General features: G+C 40.2%; 1 protein-coding gene across 1 annotated transcript in view; it reads right to left on the minus strand.

Annotated features, from left to right (window-relative positions):
* The window catches only part of zranb3 (zinc finger, RAN-binding domain containing 3), a 110,866-nt gene that overhangs the window by 69,366 nt on the left and 19,514 nt on the right, over positions 1–21,986 (minus strand). Inside the window, exons 5-8 of the mRNA XM_069675317.1 lie at positions 18,441–18,672; positions 13,740–13,825; positions 11,438–11,609; positions 3,720–3,854 (exon numbers count right to left, since the gene is read on the minus strand). Coding sequence (XP_069531418.1) covers positions 3,720–3,854; positions 11,438–11,609; positions 13,740–13,825; positions 18,441–18,672 — 625 coding nt within the window. The remainder of the gene's footprint in view (positions 1–3,719; positions 3,855–11,437; positions 11,610–13,739; positions 13,826–18,440; positions 18,673–21,986) is intronic.

The following is a 21,986-nucleotide window of genomic DNA, read 5'->3' on the forward strand; positions in this document are numbered from 1 at the left end:
CTTGCTGATAATTAGCCGATGCGCCTGATAATGAATCTCTCCGCCAGGCCTGCCGACCCTGTTCTGATCTGGGGGGTCCTCATTACTGACGGCTTGGCTTCGCCGGCTTCCTTCCGCTGAGTTTAATTAGTGCACAAACTTCTCGGCTGTCTGAAGCGGCCCGTTAGCTCGCTTTAAAGTCCAGCATCAGAGCTGTCCTCTCTGGGTAATTGGGAGCAGATGCTTGGCGGGTAAAGCAATAAAAATACCCCAAAGGCGTTTGGCAGCTCCGTCGCCAGGCGGACTGGCAGGCACGCAGGGGCCGTGATGCTCGCCGGAGTGACATAGATGTGTGAATCTATCACGCCATTTCCACCCCTCCTGATGATCCAAAAAAAGACGAAAGAACGCGCTTTTTTTTGTAAAGTAGAGAAAGTGTGTCTGACTCTAAAAGCCAATAGGAGAGGAAATGAGAGCGGGGCGGCGGTATCGGCTTTGAGGTTGGTGAGGGGGCGTGGGGGCTTTGTAATAAAAGGAGGTCCAGTGTTAGGCTAAACTGAGCAGAAATCCAATCAGCAAACAACGCCGAGTGCAGAAAAGATCCGAGCTCGGAGGCAGGCTGAATGAGGAGCGCGTCGATGATTGCATTCGGTGGTTATCTCCGGTCTTCGTTAACCTCAGGCTGCGCTCCTCATGGCTGAGGGCGTCGGGCTAATTGAGAGGAATTCAGCCCTCCAACATGGCCGATGATTGGAGAGGGATGCTTTATTTGTGGGAATGTTTACTCAACCACAACTGTAAGATTAGCTGTATCCATTTCCATAGCATCAAGATAAGTGAGGCTGGGAAGTGATCAGAGGTTGAAACAATATTACAGTCGTACAAATGTTCCCTCTGAGAAACAGGAAGTGTAAAAAGCCTGCTGGATTCACGCCACAAGTCGCTCTGACCCCAACCCCTCCTCGCACAACATGCACCCAGCCACCTTCCCATATTGCTTATTTCTCTCTCATTAAAAAGAACCGTCACTTCAAACTGAGAGCCTGCTGAGTTTCCATAGCAACAACATCACAGAGATGCTATTTTAGTGCGGTGTGTAACTTTGAGATAAGGTGTAATCATGCCAGGCTGGACGCAGCTAAATAATACCTCCGTTATAACTCTCTACTTTGTCTAAGTGCTTTCACTGGCGACCATTAGGCTCTGTTACCATGGCGATGCTTTCCCATGAGATCTCGCTGAGTGGTCGGCCAAGCGCTCTGAAAATGATGCTGTACCGTCAATTCACCCTTTTTCTGAAACACGGAAATGATTAAAAATTACATTCTTAAGCCAATTTTTAAGCTATTTAAACTGATCAGGACATTACATGTAATTTGATTATTGAACTGTCAGCAGCTGTAGAGTGTAAAAAACATGGAGGCTTAAAAACAGATGGAGCTTTACCTAATATTTTCTGGACAGCTTCATCTGAAATATTAAATCTAAACCTTTTTTTTCTTTCTATAAAAGCTGACAAAATCACTTCCTGTGCTCCTTTTTTTAAAACCATAATGGCAAATTAGGTGTGGATGTGAAAGATTGTATGTCTCTATCTATCAGTCCAGGGAGTACCCTGCCTCTCTCCCTATGATAGCTGGGATAGGCTCCAGCCCCACCGCGACCCTGAACAGGAACAGCGGTATAGATAATGTGTCGACACATGCACACTAAACTTGTATAAAAAAAATGTAAAAGAAAAATGTTTCTAGTTTTGAAAGTATCTATCCAGGAAAATGTCAAACGCACTCCCCCCAAACGCATGAACGTGCACTGCCTCACTAAAGGCCTGTGTCCACTAACGGCTTTTTTTGCGCTGGCAGCGTCCACAACCTCAATTTCTGAGCCCTTCTGATCGGCGCTTACTGTTGCTAGGTTACGAAACATGTCTGGCGGCACTTCCGCTTCCCTAAGTAGTAATTCTTACATCTGTTCTAAATTACTCTGTACGCTTCATATTTGCTTTTATTTACAAAGAAATAAATAGCAGCAGCAGCAGCAGCAGCACTACACAATTGTACCCTCGACAAAATGAAAGATGAAAGTTAGGTTTTCCTCCGCCATTGTTGTTGACAAAGTTGATAATAGAAGTCCCGCATCTTCTTGATTTTTAGAAATTAGGTGCCGTTAGTGGACACAGGCCCTTATGGTGCAGGACAAGTTCGCATCTTTATCGCTAACCGTATCAAGTTTTCTTTCCTAGCCACTTTTGTGCAAGTAACTTGCTAGCGTTAGCTTGAGGAAGAAAAACTTCTTCCCTAGCTTTAAGTTGTGCTTCCCTCTACTTCCAGTCTACATATTTAGCTAAGCTAGTCAACTGCTAGCAGTAGCTCTTATACCCCTTTCCCCCACGAAATTAGCGCGTTGCCGTAGGTTTTTCAGACGTGGGAAGACCTGCCATCTCTTCCCAACCCTTTTCCCATTGCCAGTGGAGTATACTCCTGTCGGCCTCTTTTTTGCCGCATCACCGTCTGACGTCACAAACGCGCCTAAACAGAGTTAGTAAACAGTGAAGATGTTACGCTGGTTAGGTCTGTATTGTATCTATTCCTCATTCAGTCTGTTTCTCAAACTCGGAGGCGACAAATTTGGAACAATGTTCGGGCGCTGCTTGAACGGAGAATTTGTAGTTAAAATGACGAGTCGCAGAAGTTACCGACGGAGGATAGCATCGTGCCGAAAAGGGGGTGGAGATTAGCGTGTCGACCCGGGTTTTGTGCTCCCATCAATGCCGATCGGAATTACCCATGTTTACTGCAGAGTCATTTGACCCGCTTCTGAATGCGGATTGTAGCCTTTCCCACTAAGCAAAAAAGCTGAGTGTTAGCGGGTGTTAGTGGGTTTTTTGACCAGTGGGAAAGGGGCTTTAGAGTGGTATTGATCTAATCATCAAACTTTTAGCTGGAAGGCAAATGAGAGTATTTCCCAAATGTTCAAATCCCTCTTTAATTAAATCTCGTCTTATAACTGCTCAACAGCCCAACTAGCAGTGGAACGGATGTTGTTTACAGACACAAAAGACACAAGTTTCTCCCATTAAATTGAAAGTGCACAGTGGTTAAACAAAATCAAGGCTGCTTTTTCTGAGCCGCTGAGAAGTTAACATTTTCCCTGCTTCTGTGGCAAAAGAATAAACCGGAGAGCAGGGCCAGCAGTGAAAGCATCTTATGTTCGATGTTTTCTACAGCATAGAGGTCTGAGTGCACGATGTAAAAATGTTCTCGGAGGAAATATCAATCTCAGCTTCTAAGTATTGAACAAATATAAAAGTATAGCTGGTGTCCATGAAAGTCTGTGAAAAGGCCAGAACTCTGATTTTCACGCCGTGTTTGAAACACTCACACCTACTGTTTCCTTCTCCCTCGAACAGGAGGAAGTGGTGCATTTGTCGGGGACTACTTTCAGCTGCGTATAAATGCACATTTGGTGTTCTTGTGCGTATTTACGGCAGCAGGGCGGTGTTTGCGTGATTGAGTCAAAACAAACGACGGAGTGTGTGTTCATGCTAATGAAGGAACATGATACCCAGTGCAACAGTGTGGCTCGTTTATGTGTTTTTGGAGAACACTGGAGGCACGGAGGAATTTGGCTTTGGATACACACACAGTACATGTTAGGAGGAATTATATCAGAGGAGTATCCGTTGAATGTTTCCTTTATAAAAACACAAGAAACTCTAGCACCACCTGGTCTCCCATTACCTTGGCGATCGCTGTTTGCTTGTACATCTGCGTGACCAGGCCCATGACCCGAGTGAAGGGGTCCTCCGCGGTGGCGCCCCCCGACCCGAGTCCCTTCATCAGTCTCTCCCACTCGGCGAAGCTCGCGGAGGCCTCCTGCAAGCAAGGAGAGCGGAAAGACAGTGAGCGTGCGTCCTTTACTTCTCTCTTGTTCTCGGCTGTTTTTGAGATATAAAGGGCAAAACAATTAATGGTGCTGCTGGGTGTCCTACTTTCCCTGGAAGAGAAAGAAAGAAAAAGGAGAGAGAAAGATGGAGAATTCCCAAGGAAGCCTCCCCCACCGACTGGGCTGCTGTGTTAGGTGGGTCATGAGCATCTCCCAATTATAGCCGCCTTGTGACAAGCCGGGGTCGAAGATGGAGAAGCAGCCGGGCTGGTACAATAAATCAAAGGCGCCTCGCGTGCTCTCAAGGTGATTGGCGAGGAGTATTTAAGGCGGGAGAGGGGAGCGGAGAGGATCGCAGTGGGAGCGGCTGCCGGTGAGGAGCAGCATATGCTTCCCCCTTGCTCATAAACAAGACGTGCAGAGCGGCGCTGCATTTATTGTCGACATGTAGGTTAGCCCTGTTTATCATGAAAACTGGACTCATAAGAAACAGCAGGCTTTCCTCCCACTTTATTGTACTATATGCAACAAAGGCAGCATGCTGTGCAGAGCAATAAGTCGAGTGTACCTACGATTTAAAGCGCTCTTGACTTTTAAAACACTGTCAAACTTTTAACCACTTTTTCATTACAGGTTATTTTAAGCGTTTCGTTAACAACTTTTAATTCAATCTGTCTGAATCCAGGCAACACAAAATGTGTAAAAATCCGACGAGGAACGAACACTTTCTTAAAGCGCTGCATATCAAACGATGCAAAACTGTGAACCATATGGCGAGCTGAAGGAAGAGGTGCGCCGTGCGCGATTAAGCACACGCGTACACATAATGATGAGCGTGCAAGGAAGGGGGGTCGGACGGGAGGAGAGGGGAGGGGGAAAAAAAAGTGAGAACTGGAGAGAAGCCTTATTAATGCAGACGCACAGGTTTCTACAGCTGCATGTCTGTGCTGTACGTTCCTGGCTGGTACAATGAAAAGACTCCGGTGGAACATGAAAGCTTTGCACCGTTTAGTGAAATCATTAGCATTTCAGTGGATTCAAACATCGTCAAAGTCAAGGACAGTTGAATGAATAAATAGTATCACATTGCAGACGCTCAAAGCTGCGTTTGCTTTATGTTTCCCCTCAGATGTTGCGCAAACACTGTTTTGACGTCTCTCAATGTTTATTTCTAATTAGACATTTTTACATTCAGGCTTTTTCTTCGTATACAGAAAAAAAAATCTGAGTGGCTAAACACTCCACCCTTGATGGTATTCACTAGACTAACACCGACAAAAGGCCACAGCTGAAAACGTAAAGGGCACGAGGGGCATAAAAAGTGTCTGGCTGTGGAAGATAAAAGCCGTCATTAGGGAGTAAATGAGATAGGAGGAATGAGGGTGAACTGGTGAGTGGTCCTCGTGTGCCGCGTGTATCACTAAAATACGCTTCAAAAGATTGTTTAGAGGAAAATAAAGCTCACCCAGTCTTTTATGTTTTATATTGTTCAAATTTTTAAAGCACAATGCCCGTCCCTTTTGGTTGACTGGCCGCTTCACACCTCCTTTTTTTTCCCCCAGCTCTTAAAACCAGTCCATTTAGCTGTGAGCTGTCTATTCTCCTCAGTGGACGAATACCTAAGTGTAAAACACTCGCGCATTCATCTCACGAACAAATAAATAAAAGAGAAAAAAGCCGCAGCCAGCTGTGCTTTTTGTTTCCACCGAAGATAAATGACCTGCGAGCTCATTTTGCGCATCAAAGCTGCTGTTTCAGCTAAGCTAAGATAAGAGAGCAACGCGAGAGCGGCTACAGAACATGACATGAACTTTTCCAACACTTCACGAGCGTATGTACGGTGGCCTAATTGGCATCGCTATGTAGAAACACTGACCATATTTAGCCCCTAATTACAGCGTCCCTTAACATTTAGGAAGATTGTGCTAAAAATCCTGCATCATCACTTTTCCGAGCAACTTCCTTATTGTTGTGTCATTCCTCGCTGCATAATTAGCCCTGAAAAAATCCTCCAGTGTTTCTCATTCCTGCTGATATGATACAAAATATAACAAAGGCCTTTTAGTGGATGCGTCTAAGTGTGCATTGTTGTTGATGCTGGTTGCTCCCAGTAGGAAACTAACCCCTCGTAGCCTTGACATGGGTGACCCAACGAGGAGAGAACACACTGACTAGCGTGCGGGCTAGGTCAAAGCCGCATTAGCATGCACATAAGCATTCACACACAGCCAGTGTGGCGTGGGAGGCAGAAACAGCAACCATAACTTTAGGGATGCTAAAAGAGATGCAAACACCTACACACAAAACATGACATTTACTCTACAAATACCCTGGTATCCTCTCTACAACGGTGGAGAGGAAACACACACACACACAGACCACAGTGTATCGCTGCTAAAGCTAATGATGAATTCCTTAATCTTAGAGCAACAACAGACAGTTTTCACATTGTTGGTTACAAAAAAAGCAACATTTATCAAGTATGAAAAGATGAGCAGTCAAAAGATAGTCAGTCAGTTTTTTGGTTTCTTCTGGCATCACACCGAGAGCCATGTTTCTGCACACACAGATTATTTTCATTGCTGGTTTATCTCTTGATTGTTTATTCAATAAAGTGCCAGAAAATAATAAAAGAAATGTCCATCAGAATGTTCCAGAGCCCAAGGTGACGACTACAAATCGACCCTTTGCTTAACCCCACACAAATAGCTTTGGCAACCGTGACCAGACACAGCAGGTCAAGTTAAGCTTTATACTTCTCCACTTGGTGAAGCGACAGAAATATCTTCTTGAGATTTTAAAATGCAGATATTTTTTCCTTAGCCTTTCCAAAACCAAAAGCACAAGAGCCAAAGTGTGCAGATATGATAAAACAGTGTGTTTACTAGCTGTAATGTAAGCAACAATCGTTAGCGAGTCTGGCTAACTAGCCTACAAGTTCCAGTTAACAGACATTACTTATAAAGCCCCAAAGCACACAACTAACTAGAGTAAACTACGCGTATTTGCAAGGTTACAATGTTAATTCATAATAGCGTCGTTCATGACTCACAAATTCATCAAGTTATTATTTTTCCATTATGAGAAAGTCTGTCCTGAATGCTGTTGTGATTTTAGCTAACGTTAGAAGCTCTGTCTGGTTGAGATTGGGGAAGCTACTCAAGCTAATGTTCAAGATATCCAAGATAGCGGTATGTTTGACAAACATATAATTCATGAAAGCTTTTTTTTAGCGTTAAATGTGAACAAGTATAAGTTAAGTAACGTTCCAGAGCCAAAGGTGACAACTACAAAACCAAAAACACAAGAGCAAAAATGTGCAGAAATGATAAAACAGTGTGTTTACCAGCTGTAATTTAAGCTGCAATTGTTAGCAAGACTAGGCTAACTAGCTTAAAAGTTACAGTTAACAAACATTACTTCTAAAACCAAAAAGCAGGTCATTAACTGGAGTAAACTACACTCATTTGTGAGGTTACAATGTTAAATCGTAATAGTATCATTCATGACTCGCACATTCACTGTTTTTCCACTGTGTGAAATGCAGTAATTTTAGCTAACGTTAGAAGCTCTGTCTGGTTGAGAATGGGGAAGTTTTAACTCAAGCTAATGTTCAAGATACCCAAGATAGCGGTATCTTTGGGAAAAATATTATTCATGGAAGCTGTTTTTGTAGCATGAAATTTAAACAAGTATAAGTTAAGCAGCCAAAAAACATTTTGTCATAACAAAAACACTTTTTCTTATCCATGAAGTCATATCTCTAGGGACATTAGCCTTAGTCTTTAAGCTTTCCATATCATACATGTAGCCATTAAGGACATATGTGAGACCTTTATACAGGATTCTGTTTTTGAAACTAGCCAGCAGAAAACAAAAATCAGCCAGTTAGCTCCATTAGTTCTTATCAAGCTAATAAGGCTAATGTTAGCTTAATTAGCAAGCTAGCTAATGTTTGAGAGGATGCTTTTCTGAACCGTTGCCTGAAATTAAGGGCCCATTTTATATTAGTGTAATACAGTACTTATATACGACTGTATATTAGATGGTAAATCTGCCAAGTAATCATAGGTAACTGCATTATGCATCAGCGAGGAAGAAAAAATTGACAGACAACAGTAACCGACAGGGGAGAGAGTCATTAAAGGGTCAATAACAACACCTAAATATGTTCGGTTTGCCTTTAATATAAAACTTAGAAAATGATGTGAATCCTTGCTTTTAACAGGCGTAACATTTCACTGTGATTGTATCCGATATGATTGCATGTGACAAATAAAACGTGATAGACTTGATTAGTAGAGCCGTAAAAAAGAATGGGCCTCATGCAGGAACACTTTCTAATTCTTTTCCTTAATCATCTCTCACTTTTTTATGTGAGCTTTGCTGGTTCAAGTATTCCAAGTTGGATTCACCAAACTCTTTTAACTGCCCAAACCTGTCTATATGAAACCATCTGTTCTGCTCTGTTTGTGGGCAAGTTTCATTCAAAAAACAATAAATGTTTGCACCCGGGAGGAAAAAAAGAGGAATTGGACTTCACCACAGAGCTTGAAGTCTGCTGTCAGAAGTCAACAGATGAAAACATAACAAGTTTAGCAGTGTCAGAAGTCGAAACAATTAAAAAATATTAGTTCATCAGCGAGCGATGTGTCATCAGAGCAGCACACTGTCAAAGAAATAAAGGGGGAATTCTTTGACATGAAATAACCCCTAAAATAGTCTCTCAAAAGTGAAGCGGTCTGTGACTGAGATGGGAGGCAGTCAAGGGGAGTTGGTAGTAATGGAAATACACTTAAGAATATTATACAGTATATTACACTATAAGCTGTTAGAATGGATCCGTTATGTTCCCAAAGTCCCGGAGGTAGCTGTTAGAGTGAACATATTTTCCAAGTTAACAGAAGGATAGAAGCTGCTGTGCTAAAATATAAAATGAAATGTACAGAAAGAATCTCTCAGGAGATCATTTAATTTAAAAAGCATGATGACGGGGAGACGGAACAAAAGGAGTTTTTCATTTCATGCTGCTTTACATTTCTACTGTACCACAGTTCTGAGTGAATTATAGTGTGCTGTACTACATTTATTTGGTAGTTTACTTTATAGATTTAATCATTAATGAAGTGATAACAACCTGCTCACTATACATTATTAGGGGCGGCACATGTTGAAGCGTCCTTGGGCATGACACTGAACCCCAAATTGCTCCCCAAGGCATAACCATCGGTGTATGATGGGCATAGATCTGATTGGAGATTGGCACTCAGTATGTCAGTGTGAGTGTGAATGGGTGAATGTGACATGTAGTGCAAAAGCAATTAGAGTGGTCAGAAGACGAGAAAAGCGCTATTTAAGTACAGATTATCCCGCTTATTACACTGCTATTAACTTACAAAATGATTGTATTCATTTAAAAATGATTATATTTCTGTTTTCCATTTAATTATAGTCTCACAGTGAGAGCTGCGTCCATAGTAAATTGTTAACTCTAGCCTTCATACAGTGAGCTAAACTAGCTGTTTTTACTCACATTAAAGATGTAATCTCGAAGTTCTCAGTTTTGCTCTATTTGGCGCCACCTAATGGCGATAAAAAGGGATTGCATACGTCCAATTTAACCAGATGCCTACGGTTGGCTCCGGTTGTTAAGTTTGTAACTCTTGATTTTCCTCGCTGACGGTCGCTTTCCTTTTTAGACTGTTTGCTTCATCTGAACGTCGAATTTGTTTCTTTTTCTTTCGATTTTCACTTATTGTTGAAGTTGTATCTTTTCTTTGTTTGTTCAGTCATAGTAGATTACTGTTTACTCGCAACACTTGCAGACCCTCTCTGGCAGACCAACCACTGCTGGCTGATGGAAAACGCGTCACTAACTGGGCGCCACTTGTGATTTTTTCCGTGAATGTCGCCACAGACACCCAATCCATCATAATACTATATACTGCAAATGCAAAGGCTTTCATCAGTCACCATTGTGTTACCTCATTTGGCAATAGATAGTGACTTAACAGCTCCTGTGAAGAACTTTCGGTTTGTGTTGATTTTGGCGCCCCCTGTGGACTAAGTGCTACCTCCTACCTCTTTGCTGATTTTGCCCTGTACATGCTCAAGTGGTGGTTTTTAACAAAAAATCTCATCTTGCTTTCTGTAGTCATGTGTATCACTCACTTTTTTGCCCTGGAAAATGTAAACAAAGGCAGCATGCAGTTAATCGCTTTATGTGACACCTACCCCCCACCAGCTGTTTCAGGCATTAAAAATAACTACATAGAAATAATCAATCTTGTAGCTGATGGTCTGGTTTGCTTTAGTAGGTCATAGAGAGTCATCAGAAAGAAATACTGTTTCATAACCTTGGAGATTATATCTTTAAATGGAAACATTTCCTCTGATGGTGACATAAGACAAGGTGAACGGGTCTTTAAACACCGCCGTATCACGTACTGTGTTCTGTTTAATGTTTACTTCATGTGCCGTCTCTCTGTCGTAGCCTTCAGTTCCTGCATCTTTGAGCCTTTCTTGCTTTCTCTCACTTTTTTTATTCTTTCACATTTTTCCCAAATGTAAACGGACCGACGTCAAATTTACCGGACTTCTTTCGGCGGACTGATATGATTACAGTCAGTCCTCCGGATTGTGTGATTAGAGCTAAATCCCTAGCAACGGTATGTTCTTCTTAGCAACGGTCGGTTATCGAGAAATGCTGTGATTAACCAATCAGAATCAAGTATTTAACACAGCCGTGTAATAATGCATCATAATTAAAATCCACTTATACAATATACATAATCCATAATGTTTATTTTGTAAATATATTTTGATGCAAATACTTTTGAATGCAGGACTTTTACTCGTAACTGTTTCTACACTGTTGTTTCGCTATTTTTGCCCAAGTAAAAGATTGGCGTTCTTTTTTCAGTCACTGCAGAGTGAAGATTAAATCCATTCAGATTGAGACATTATGATTCATATAAAGTGAAGCAAGTGTTTTCCCTGCTGTTATAAAAGGATGACTATCTGTACATGACTTGTTACATAAGAGAAGTCTGGACAAAGAAATGAATAAGAGTTTTTCAAACGGTTAAAGGCTTCTTTTAATCAACCGAGTGAGTACAGGGAGTTCTTGCATTAGGGCTAATATATGTGGCATCTTTGCTTGATAAATGACGAACAATGACTCATCAATTCTCAGATTTAGTTGGGGAAAAAAGTGAGACGCAAAAATGTTAAATCATGATGAGGAGGAGAAGGTCTGTATTTTAATTATTCACTCCCTGTGAGGTGAGAAATACACTTACCTGGAGATAACAAAATCTAATTTTGCTTAACAGCATGAATCTGTCGAATCTCCATTAATCCAGATACATGACTGGATAGTCAGACGTTATACTTTCAATTTGTGCGATGCAATTGTTTAGCATTTTTAGCAGTTTTAATTCAGTTTCCTTGCCTTAATATCTTTGTGTGTTGCCCTGTTTGAAGGACAAAGTAAGACATTTGAGAACGTCACCCTAGGCTTTAGGAAATTACAATGTGCATTTTCATGTTGTAATCACGTCCAGTCATGTACCTTTGCAGCCTCCTTGGGCAGGTCGAAAGGGATACGTTGGCGGATTTTGGGCGGCAGCTGACTCAGCACCTCGGCTTTCAGACGACGGATCATGATCTGACTCAGCCGCTGGTGCAGCTCCTCCAGGTTGGACGCCCCGCGACAGTCCCACTGCCTGCGAGGCCCGAAGTACCTGCGAGAGAGGGAATGAGAGCTGAAGCTTTGGCTGCTGATGCGTTTTTTACACACATTCCTAACTGAGAGAAACTTCCTTAGAAAACATACTTATTTACAGAAGTGCCCTGGAGGAATAGTTAAACACATTTAAACAACTCTCCTGGGAGCTGCCCGGCACTACAACAGCCTTCCATCGTTTACCGCTGAGCAGCTCTGCTGGAGCAGTCGTGGGATCCGTTTTTGCTTAAGGGCACTTTGCAGAGCAGGAAACTATTTTGTCTAATGGCCACAGCAGCAGGTTTATCCCAAAACTCGCCGGCAACTTTCACAATTCATCAGCCAAATGGATTTTCAGAATAGAACTGGCCCTCCACACAAAGGCTGGTTATCTGCCATGTTGGCGGGAAGTGTGGACAAACTTAATAAGCCACTGCCAAAATTCGCTGTTTCACACTTCGGAGTTTAAATTTGCTGTTGCTGAGGAAGAGACACACTGGTTTCCTCCTTCTTAAATAATGTTTCCGTCTGGTTTGGGGATTTGAACCAGCAACTTTCCCACTGTGAAGTTGCTTTCCTGTCTCCAAGGCTGCTGCAATTTCCCCACAAAACTCCACTTCTATAAAGAGAACACAATAGGAACATGACAATTCCTTGCGTCCCTCTGCGTGTGTGATCTTTTGTGTGAAGGCGTCGATGTGTGTGGGGCTCGGAATGGCATTCCCCAGCCACACCAAGTGCTATTATATACAAAGTGTTATCAGTGATGGCGCCAGGCCCATCACATACCGGGCTGCTGACTTTGATGGACATCCAAAACAATGCATTTGATGTGTTTGTTCACACATGTAACTGATCGTCACTGGCTTCTGGCAGCCAGTTGGCATTTAACGCTTGGCTTCAGTTGTGGTCTGGCTCTGACAACAAACCCTCAACTGAGCGGCATCGCCACTCCAGACTCAGGTACAGCCCACCTTATTCCAGCAGACACTTGAATAAAGTTAATATTAAATAGTAGATAAGAGCTATTGAAACTCTGCTTTTCCCCTTGAGCTATGAATTAAGAGTATATGAATAATAACACACCAAGTTGAACCAATACACCAAAAAGACTGATTTTGTAGCTAAGGAAATAAGCTATGAATGTTGTGGTACAGTTTCCATAAAAGGGCTAGTATGTTGCACTTTGATCCCACATTTTACGTGTTTCCTTTAAAACAGGAAGCTACAGGCAGGGACTTAATTGGGATACTGACTGGCATTTACAGTAGTCAATAGCACTAAATTTAAAGGGGGGGTATTATGCTAATTTCAAGCTTCTTCATGTTTCACTCTGTTATACCTGTGGAGTAGCTTAGCATAATTTACAGTCAAAAAAACTAATTTTTTTCACAATGGTGCTCTGTTCAGGCCCTCATATAGCTTTGTGACATCACAAAGTGCGGCATCTGAAACCTGGCGTTCAGAGCAGCCTGAGCTGAGAAGCCTGGGGATTACAGATTTGATACTTCAGCCACGCTTCGTTTGGACATCCAACATTGTAAAATTGTATATGTGTCTTGAAATGTGAAACACCATAATACCCCCTCTTTAAGGACATTCAAACATAAACACAGTGACGACCCATTGCTGCTAGCTAGCTAGCTAGTCCTATGCAAGCATCTCATTGGAAAATTAAAAGAATAATCAAAACATATCTAAAGTATCATTAAGTGTAGCTACAAAATGACTTTGTTTGTTGGGGAAAATAGTGGCATATAGATGATAATCAGCGCAAGACATACTGTATGTGAGAAAAAGAAATTAAAGGAACATTAAACATGTAGCTGGAGTTCGGTGACCTTTAGCTTAGCATGGCAATGAAGCATTGGAACTAGTAGCCTGCCTCTGTCCAAAGATAAAAATATGTTCTTACCAGCAACTGTAAAGTCGTAAAAAGAGCCAGAGACGGCCTAGCTTGTCCCCACTGCTTCCAATATTTAAGCTAGGCTACGCTAACAGTGTCCTGTCTCAAGCTACAGAACTAGTTATGCTCAAGGCTAACTCTCAAAATGTCCAAAGTAATGTTACAGAAAAATATTAATTACAGAACTGCATGACAAAAGTAAACAAAACATAATTCATATGTGTGTGTCTGTTGAAGACTGACCTGTAATGGGCATTACAGTGTTTCTTGGCGTAGTCGGTCCAGGTTCCAAACATCTTGGGGTAGAGGGCGTCGATCTGCATGAAAAGCTGTGAAACACACAGATGGGAAAGCACCTTAACTGCGAGTCTCTTCTAAACAACACTTGTGTGTATTTGTGAGCGTGTATGTGTGTATAAGGAAAGAGCGACTCGAGACAAGCCACAGATAATGTGTCTGATAATATCTGCGTCTCATTCTTTAATTAATCTCCTTTTCGATGTAATAATTTTCTCATGCGTTCTTTTCTAAAGACTATTAAGCTCCTTAAGTTTTACTATTTGTCTTGTTACCAAGTAAATAATGATAAAATGCAAACCTTCACCGATAAGGTAAAATAATGAACTATAAAACCTTGCACTGAAGCAGCAGTTTACAATGCTTCATTATGTTAGCTAGCTCTTATCAAGCTACAAGTTCTAACTTTATATAAAACTTAAATACAATAATCATATTCTGAAATAAGAAAATGAACCCTAACTCAACTCTAGACACTCAAGTTTTGCTGGACCAGCCTCATTTCGACTAGTAAAACCAGTTGCTGATAGCTAATAGCTAGCTGCTATCATGCTACAAATTCTAACTTTATGTAAAACTTAGAAATAACATAATCATATTCTTATGAATGAGAAGTTGGATTAGAAAAATTTAAAAAAACTAAGCTAATTCGATTGTTGACACTCAAGGTTTGCTGGTACAGCCTCATTTTAACTAGTACAACCAGTTGCTAAAAGCGGCAAATATTAGCTAACTTTATAAGAACATTGCGTAACTGACATTTGTTTGCCAACTTCATGAACATTCTCTACTTGCGCTTAGTTTACAAAACGTTTCACAAATACATATTTCAAGTATTTTATCAAGGTTAATAAACACGGTAATCTAGCTAGCATTTGTGACATTAGCCACTGCCCAGCAAAGTCACATTGTCCACTCGCATTAAAGCTTTATGCTAACAGTTTGACTTGCACACTATTTAATAAAGGTAACTGATGTAGCTAAAGTTTAATTGTGGAGCAATTTCATATTACAAACCCGTTGCTCATCATTTTCTTTGTAAATAGGGACAGTTAATAAACCTTTTTCTCTGTTTTAGCTAAGCTATGCTAACCAGCTGCTGGCAGTGGCTTGACAGTTAGCACAAATCTTGGCAAGAAAGTTAATATGTATACTGTATTTCCCAAATGCTGAAATACACTTTAGAAAAGATGATTCATTTATTGTTAATTTTTTCTATTTCAACATGACAGGCTTGGTAGGGCAAGAGATTTCTTTTGAAGTTTTTAAGAGAACTTCTTGCCTTTTAGTTTTTCAAAGCTGTTTGCAATAACTCAAAGTAGCAGGTGCTTTTTTTGGCATTAAACACAGACCTTACCTGTGCTCACGATTAGTCTGCTGTCACGCAGTGCATCTTGTGAGCAATTTATTCAAGGTCTTGTTGTCCTTCGCCTAGTTTACCAGTCCTGTGTTGCGCATCTGCGTGGAAATTTGTGTCAGAGCCAATTAACCAGGTCAAACCGCTGTGCAGTCAGACTAGGCGTAGAAAATGAAACTGATTTGAAAATTAAATGGAATAGGAATAAAGAAAATTGACCTACAGCTGCTGTGGACATGAAAATTACCAGTCAAATAGTTGTATCAGGATACCGATTCATTACAAGACGCTGCTTTCTGGCTTAAGAGGATGTATGGGATTTTAAAAGGAGCCTTTTCATACAGTAAGCAGGTAAAGACTGTGTATCTATCACAGGTTGCAAAAAAGCTCCCAGAATGTGTGTGTGTGTGTGCAAATGTCAACGCGCCTGTCTCTACACACAACATCCCTGTCAATTTGCAGAATTTGCAGCAATTTCTGAAGTAATGACAGGTAATCATCAGCAAGGCGATCTGAATAAGCAGCCGCGGTGAGAGCGCTATTCTAAATTCAGCGCTTGTTCAACAGGAGCTTTGCATTTTCCCCCTCACACTGTTGATATAATAGGTGGGTGGAATGAGGGCACATCATGAACGGTGCAGCATGCCCTGAGCTGTGTGCTAACTCGATGTCAGAGCCACAGTGAGTAATGATGGCAGTGAGGAGACTGGCACAGAGGCAGGGACAGGGCTTATCAGGTTTATGCTGCGGATGATAAAATGTTATATTCAGTTTCAGAATCTAGCAGCAGTGAGAGGGAGAGAGATGATATCTAAAAACTAACCTCACCACTGCAGGCAGGCAGTGGTGAAGACAGGATGGCGTGTATCACGCACACATACACGCAAGTGTGTGTGCGTATATCACACACACGTTCTCGATGACACACCTTCTGGAGATTTCTTACAAGTACCAACTTCGCTCTATTTTGGAATTAATTAGCTGCCTGAGTTTCATCAGTTAATTATCATGATCGGGTCTAGGCAATAATTAAGTTTTCCTCACAGCAATGAGGCGCTGAGACAACAGTGATATCTGAGTCCTGCCTCACATAGATACTTTAAGCTAGTCACATGATACCTATGATGTCATTACAGGATTCAACTTCTTAAAGTTTGAAAATGTCCCCGTTTTGGGATCAATAAAGGTTTATCTTATCACTGTTTTATTACATGGGATTACTCGATCCTGATTGGTCAATAACAGCATTCTAGCAGTCTAATGCTATTAATAACAGACTGTTGCTAAGGGTGCAGTTCAAATTCAATCTGGCAAAATAAGAAAAGATCAAATGGCCAATTGTGTTATATAAAGTAATACAATCATTTAAAAAAATTATTATTTATAACAGTGTTATAAGAGTGATAATGTACAGCGAGCAGGTCGTTATATTTATATAACGTACAGCGAGCAGGTCGTTATATTTATATAACGACCTGCTCGCTGTTCATTATCCTGAACTTAACCTCTAACAACTGACACAACATGGGAATTTATGAGCAAATTACATAAATGTATAAAACGCAGGCTTTTAATCACCCTATTCATAATTCTTTTTAGAATAAGTGTGTCAATATTTGATATTTTTAAATTTGTCAACAAATCCCACAAAAGGCAAAATAAACAATGAATTTCAATGTCTCAAAGCCTGATATCTCATCCGCCAGATATTCCACTGTGCCATAGAGCCCCATTGTTGTCAATTCATTACCAACAGGCACACTGAAGTTTATTTTGACTTAATCCCACATACACCATCCTCCTGCTGTACTGTCAATACTAACAAGAGCACCAAATGTCTAATCCATAGCTGAAAAAAATCCCCAGTTAAAGTGCTCCCGTTTTTTATTTTCAGTACAAAGTAATAGATTATTGTTTTTTTAATTAGATTTGTAGACAGTGAGGAAATATAGAGTGAGGCATTCACATCTGATCACATTTTAACAATAAGCAATGAGAAATGAACAAGTATGTGCGATTGCAGCGCAGTTTTGTCGGTTTGATTCTCACTCGTGTGATGTGGGCGTGGCTCCGTCGGAAAAAGGTGACGTCATTTACTTCCATGAGCCAATCAGGATGGAGCAACATGCGTCACGCATACGCAGTAAGAAACACACCATTTTTTGAATGTTAAACTTCCAGTCAGGAAGTATCCAAGGACGTTTTCAGTGTTTCCAAACTTTAACATGGATTGAAGCTTCTTTTTCATGTAATATGAATATTTAAAAAGCAAAAATGTCAGATTTGAATCCAAGTTTTTGGGAGCTGTTTTCTTGTTTCTGTCCTTCCAATGATTTTATGCATTTATATTTGTATAAAACTTTGTAACACAGTTAAGAAACATTCTGCATAATATTAATGCTGTATTATTTTTAATATGCAAAACTACACTGCAGGATATGAATAATTACAGGACCTTGTGTGTGTTGTAGAAACTCCTCACAAACAGGATGTTATGCAGAGTGTGTGTGGATCTATAATTAACTACGTTCCAAAATTTTACCTGCAAACAACTGACTGATTATACAAAATTATTAACTGATTATCGAAAATATTTTGGCATGGATAAAGCCAAAAGCAGGAGGGCTGTAAATGCCTTTGCACAACACTGTATCAGAGCCCAATCATTAGGCTACAGCTGCATACAGTACTTCTTATTGATACAGTATTGTGTCTTCACGTTGAGACTGTGAAAAGATTTTCTATTCACCACTTCATCTTCCGTGGCTGCAGTGATGGAATGTGGCTGCAATCTGCTGCTTCAATATATCGTATATAAAAATGATATAATAAATCATTATGGAGAAGGGAATGACTCTGCCGCTCTCCAAACACTGTTGTCCTGCGAACAGCCCTTCTTATTGTCTCTAAATTCAATAGTCCCCCTCCTCTCGTGTGCTTCTTTTTATTACTTGTCTCATTTATTGCAGTGCACTGTCTCTTCATATCGGGCTTTGTAAATGAAGTTTTTTGCAACAAAGGTTATTGAAATAAGCCGACGGTATCCTCGAGGATAAGTGATGCCGCAGAGAGTTAATTGGCTTTTTGAATGTTGGATCGGAGTATGACCTGCTCCGGAGCAAGTTACCATGGCGATCTACCTGCACATTAGATTGAAACACCTTTGTGGGAAAAGTTAGAGCACAGAAATCCTTCTGAAGCACGCTCTTCTTGGATTTGTCTGAATTATTTCTTCTTATTTAATAAAAAAATGTAAGTAAAGATTGAAGGAAGAAAACTCCTGTTATTACCTCTTCAGGCCGACCCAGGGCAGGGGTACCGGTGAGCAGGATGGCCCTCTCGGCGCTCTGAATGAGAGGCACCAGAATCTTAGTCCGCGCCGCATTCCTGGATTTAAGGTAATGTGACTCGTCCACCACGACCACAGCGAACCGCTGCCTGCTCAGAGCCTCCACCAGGAGGCGCGCATCTGTGGTGAGCAGGCCGTAACCCAGTACTGTCACCTTGCTGCTGCTGATGCCCCTGCAGGGAGAAGGACACACACGCACAAGGACGTGAGGAAACACAGTTAATAGATCATGCATATGTTTCATTTGCAATTAAAAGTAAAAGGCCTACCACATTAAAAAAACAATATATTACTATTTATATTTATATTGTTTTTTAAATTAATTGCTTATTGGATAAAATGTCAGCCATGGGTGAAGTCAGTAACTTCCCCAAACAGCTGGGCAGCTTTTAGTACGGAGACAAATAAAGGTCAAAAAGATGTTAACAAACAATTTCAGTTGTATTTCACGTTTTGTGTGCATGTGAAAAAAAATTGCGTGCGAGTTTGTGAATGAAAATTTGTCCTCAAACATTCAAGTTATAATATAGTAGGGATAGACCGATTATCGGCGCCGATATGCGGCATTTTGACGCATATCGGCATCGGCCTTTTTTTTTTTTTTTTAATCCGACGGCCGATAAGAGATCAATTTAAAACTGGGTTATTTTGGCTCTGATGCATATGCTTAAAGGCATTTAAACAAAGTTAAGTGTTGGAGTTTGTATTATTCAAAATTTTGACGCCAATATTTCACTTTTACTGCAAATGAATATCGGCTTCAAATATCGGCCTCCTTGACTACTAATAGTTGGTATCGGCCCTGAAAAAAACATATCAGTCCATCTCTATAATATAGTGTTTTAAATTTAGAGATTATACAAAGTCTGAGTTACGGACACACAAACTTCCTAACCCGCATGTGTGAACCTGAAGTTACAAGAATTTCTTTATGCCTCAGCTAACCAGCCAATCAGCTCGACACATTGTCCACTGACCATCCAATCAGAGGAAGCTAAACTGCCCCAATCAAGGCGCAACTGATTTTGCAAGCTCAAAATCATTTTTGACCTTTATTTGACTCCATATTTTAGCAACAGGAGGAAAAAACGATCATGTGGTGGCAGCCTTTTTTTAGCATCTTTTAACATGTCTCCCAGTTCAACAGTTTGGCTCATTGGTGAAGTTTTGGACAACAATGGAGCTAACCTGATATATCAGGCTTTAAATGGACAGACAATACTTGTTTACAGCATCTATAATTGTTGAAATTAGGGTTGTAAAATGATCAATACTTCTACTACTACAATTTTTACATTTGATATACCAAAAGTAGTTATTAAGGTGATCCAGCGAGCTAGAGAGTGAAAGAGAAGAGAACTTTGAAAACAAATAAATCAGAGAAATAAAACATAATTTCCTGTTTGTTTTGAGGTGGTCAAGATATACAGCACAAATAACACTCCAACGCCTGTGCACAACCCTGTAGGAAGGTGTTGGAGTCTGTTTGCATGCAGACAAAGCCACACTTTAAAAGATATTATATAGATTTTTCTGGACAGCTGTACAATCTCTGTGGACATCACAGAGAAGCCATGACACGATCTTTAATTTCATTCAAATCAGGGGCCCAGATTGATATGAGATTACACAATATCATCGGCCAATTTAATACAATCAATTATGTTTATATCAACTCACAAAAAACCTTTTTTCCGTTCATTATAAAATGCCACATTTCTCATGTTTAGGTGCAAAACTAAAGTTATCATGAGGGTCAATGCCGTGTTTCTTTATCAGGTGCGAGGCCAGGTTTTGCTGTGTGTCCTGAGTACTAGTAACGGTATTGTTTTCATCTGTTATTTGCCTTGTTCGTTGACCCATCTTTTTTTTTTTTTATCCAAAATATTTTCACATTGCTAATTGATTCCCGAGAGAGGAGGAAATATTACAGTCTGACCTATATATCCATCGGCCAATACTATCTGGCTTTTTCATGGCTGCTTTTCATTGTCTACTTGGACGGATACTGTGGCAGAGACTTAACATGGAAATTTCAAAATAAAAGCGTGTATTGATAAAGGCGATATGTGTATGAAGCTACGAGGTATACAGATATCTGTTTGTGGACATAGATTTTGCTATGCTTAATATATCTAGCCTATGTGTATGTATGTATGTACTGACTTATCCATTCTTATGTACAACTATGTATATATGGGCAGATGTCTGATGGCATAAGAGCATTTTATAGTATATATGTATGGACGTGAATAGGCTAGATTTACACTGTTTCTATTTTTTTTGTTTGTTTGTTTTTTTCCTAGGATATAAACAATTGTAATACACATACTCAACCATCTCTTCCACTGTGAATTTTTTTTAAATTTTTTTTATTTTTTGTAATCGATCGAATTTTATGTTGTAAATGTTTTTGTCTCCTGAGCATGAAACCAATCCAAAATACATTAATTAAATAAAATATAAAAAAAAAATAAAAAAAAAAATTTTTTTTTTTTTCAATTGTCATATTCTTTTTTCACTTTTTATCTATGGTGTTGAATTGTCAATCACTGAAACAATAATCATGAATAATGAAAAGAACATATATATATCACACCCATATCCATTTTTTTTCTCTCCCTCTTTTCTTTTTTTAATTGATCGATGTTGTTGTAAACACATTTTTTTGTCCCCTGAGCATGAAACCAATAAAAAAATAAAAAATAAATTTTTTTAAATGATATGGGTGTTTTTTTCACTTTTTATCTATGGTGCTGAAGTTCAATATATCATGAGTAATGACAAATAAATATATATATCACACCCATATCCGTCAAACTGCAGGTGTAGTACTTACCTTTAACACTTAAACACTGACAAATGTGTGTCAGCAGCTAGAACTAAAAGCAAACCAAACATCTGTTCAAATGTGCCACTGTTTATTGACTTTGCAACTGAGCCCTCGAGGTAAAGTAAACCAGACTATTTAAAAAGGGTGTGTGGATTTGATAAATGTTTAAGCACACAAAGGAAGACACACACACACTCTCTCACACACACAAGGACACTGCCAGGCACAGAATAAGGCTGCAGGTTTTTTTTATACATCTCCTCTTCTCTAGCTCTTAAAAAATCCATTTCGGGGGCTGTATTGCAATTTCTATATTTTCTGAGTTACGCACAGTCCTAACACAAACACACAGATACACAGACAGAGATAAACAAACAAACACAGCGGCGACATTCAGCCGCATGAAACTCAATAAGAATCTCTGAGAAAATCAAAAACATTTCCAGCATCTGGCAGCTTCTAATTCTTCGCCTCCACCACACACACACACACACACACACACACACACACACACACACACACTCCAGGCTGAAATAAACCTAAGGTGCCGTTCATGCTCTACAAAAGAAGTGAGTCAAAATGCTGAGAGGAGTTGCTGCATAATTTTTTCCTGCCTCCCCGTTCAGTCATTAACACATCCAGTTCAAGGACACG

This window comes from Semicossyphus pulcher, unplaced genomic scaffold, assembly GCF_022749685.1.
Source record: "Semicossyphus pulcher isolate SPU_LCO1_2020_fin unplaced genomic scaffold, fSemPul1.0.p SCAF_24, whole genome shotgun sequence".
Taxonomy (NCBI): domain Eukaryota; kingdom Metazoa; phylum Chordata; class Actinopteri; order Labriformes; family Labridae; genus Semicossyphus; species Semicossyphus pulcher.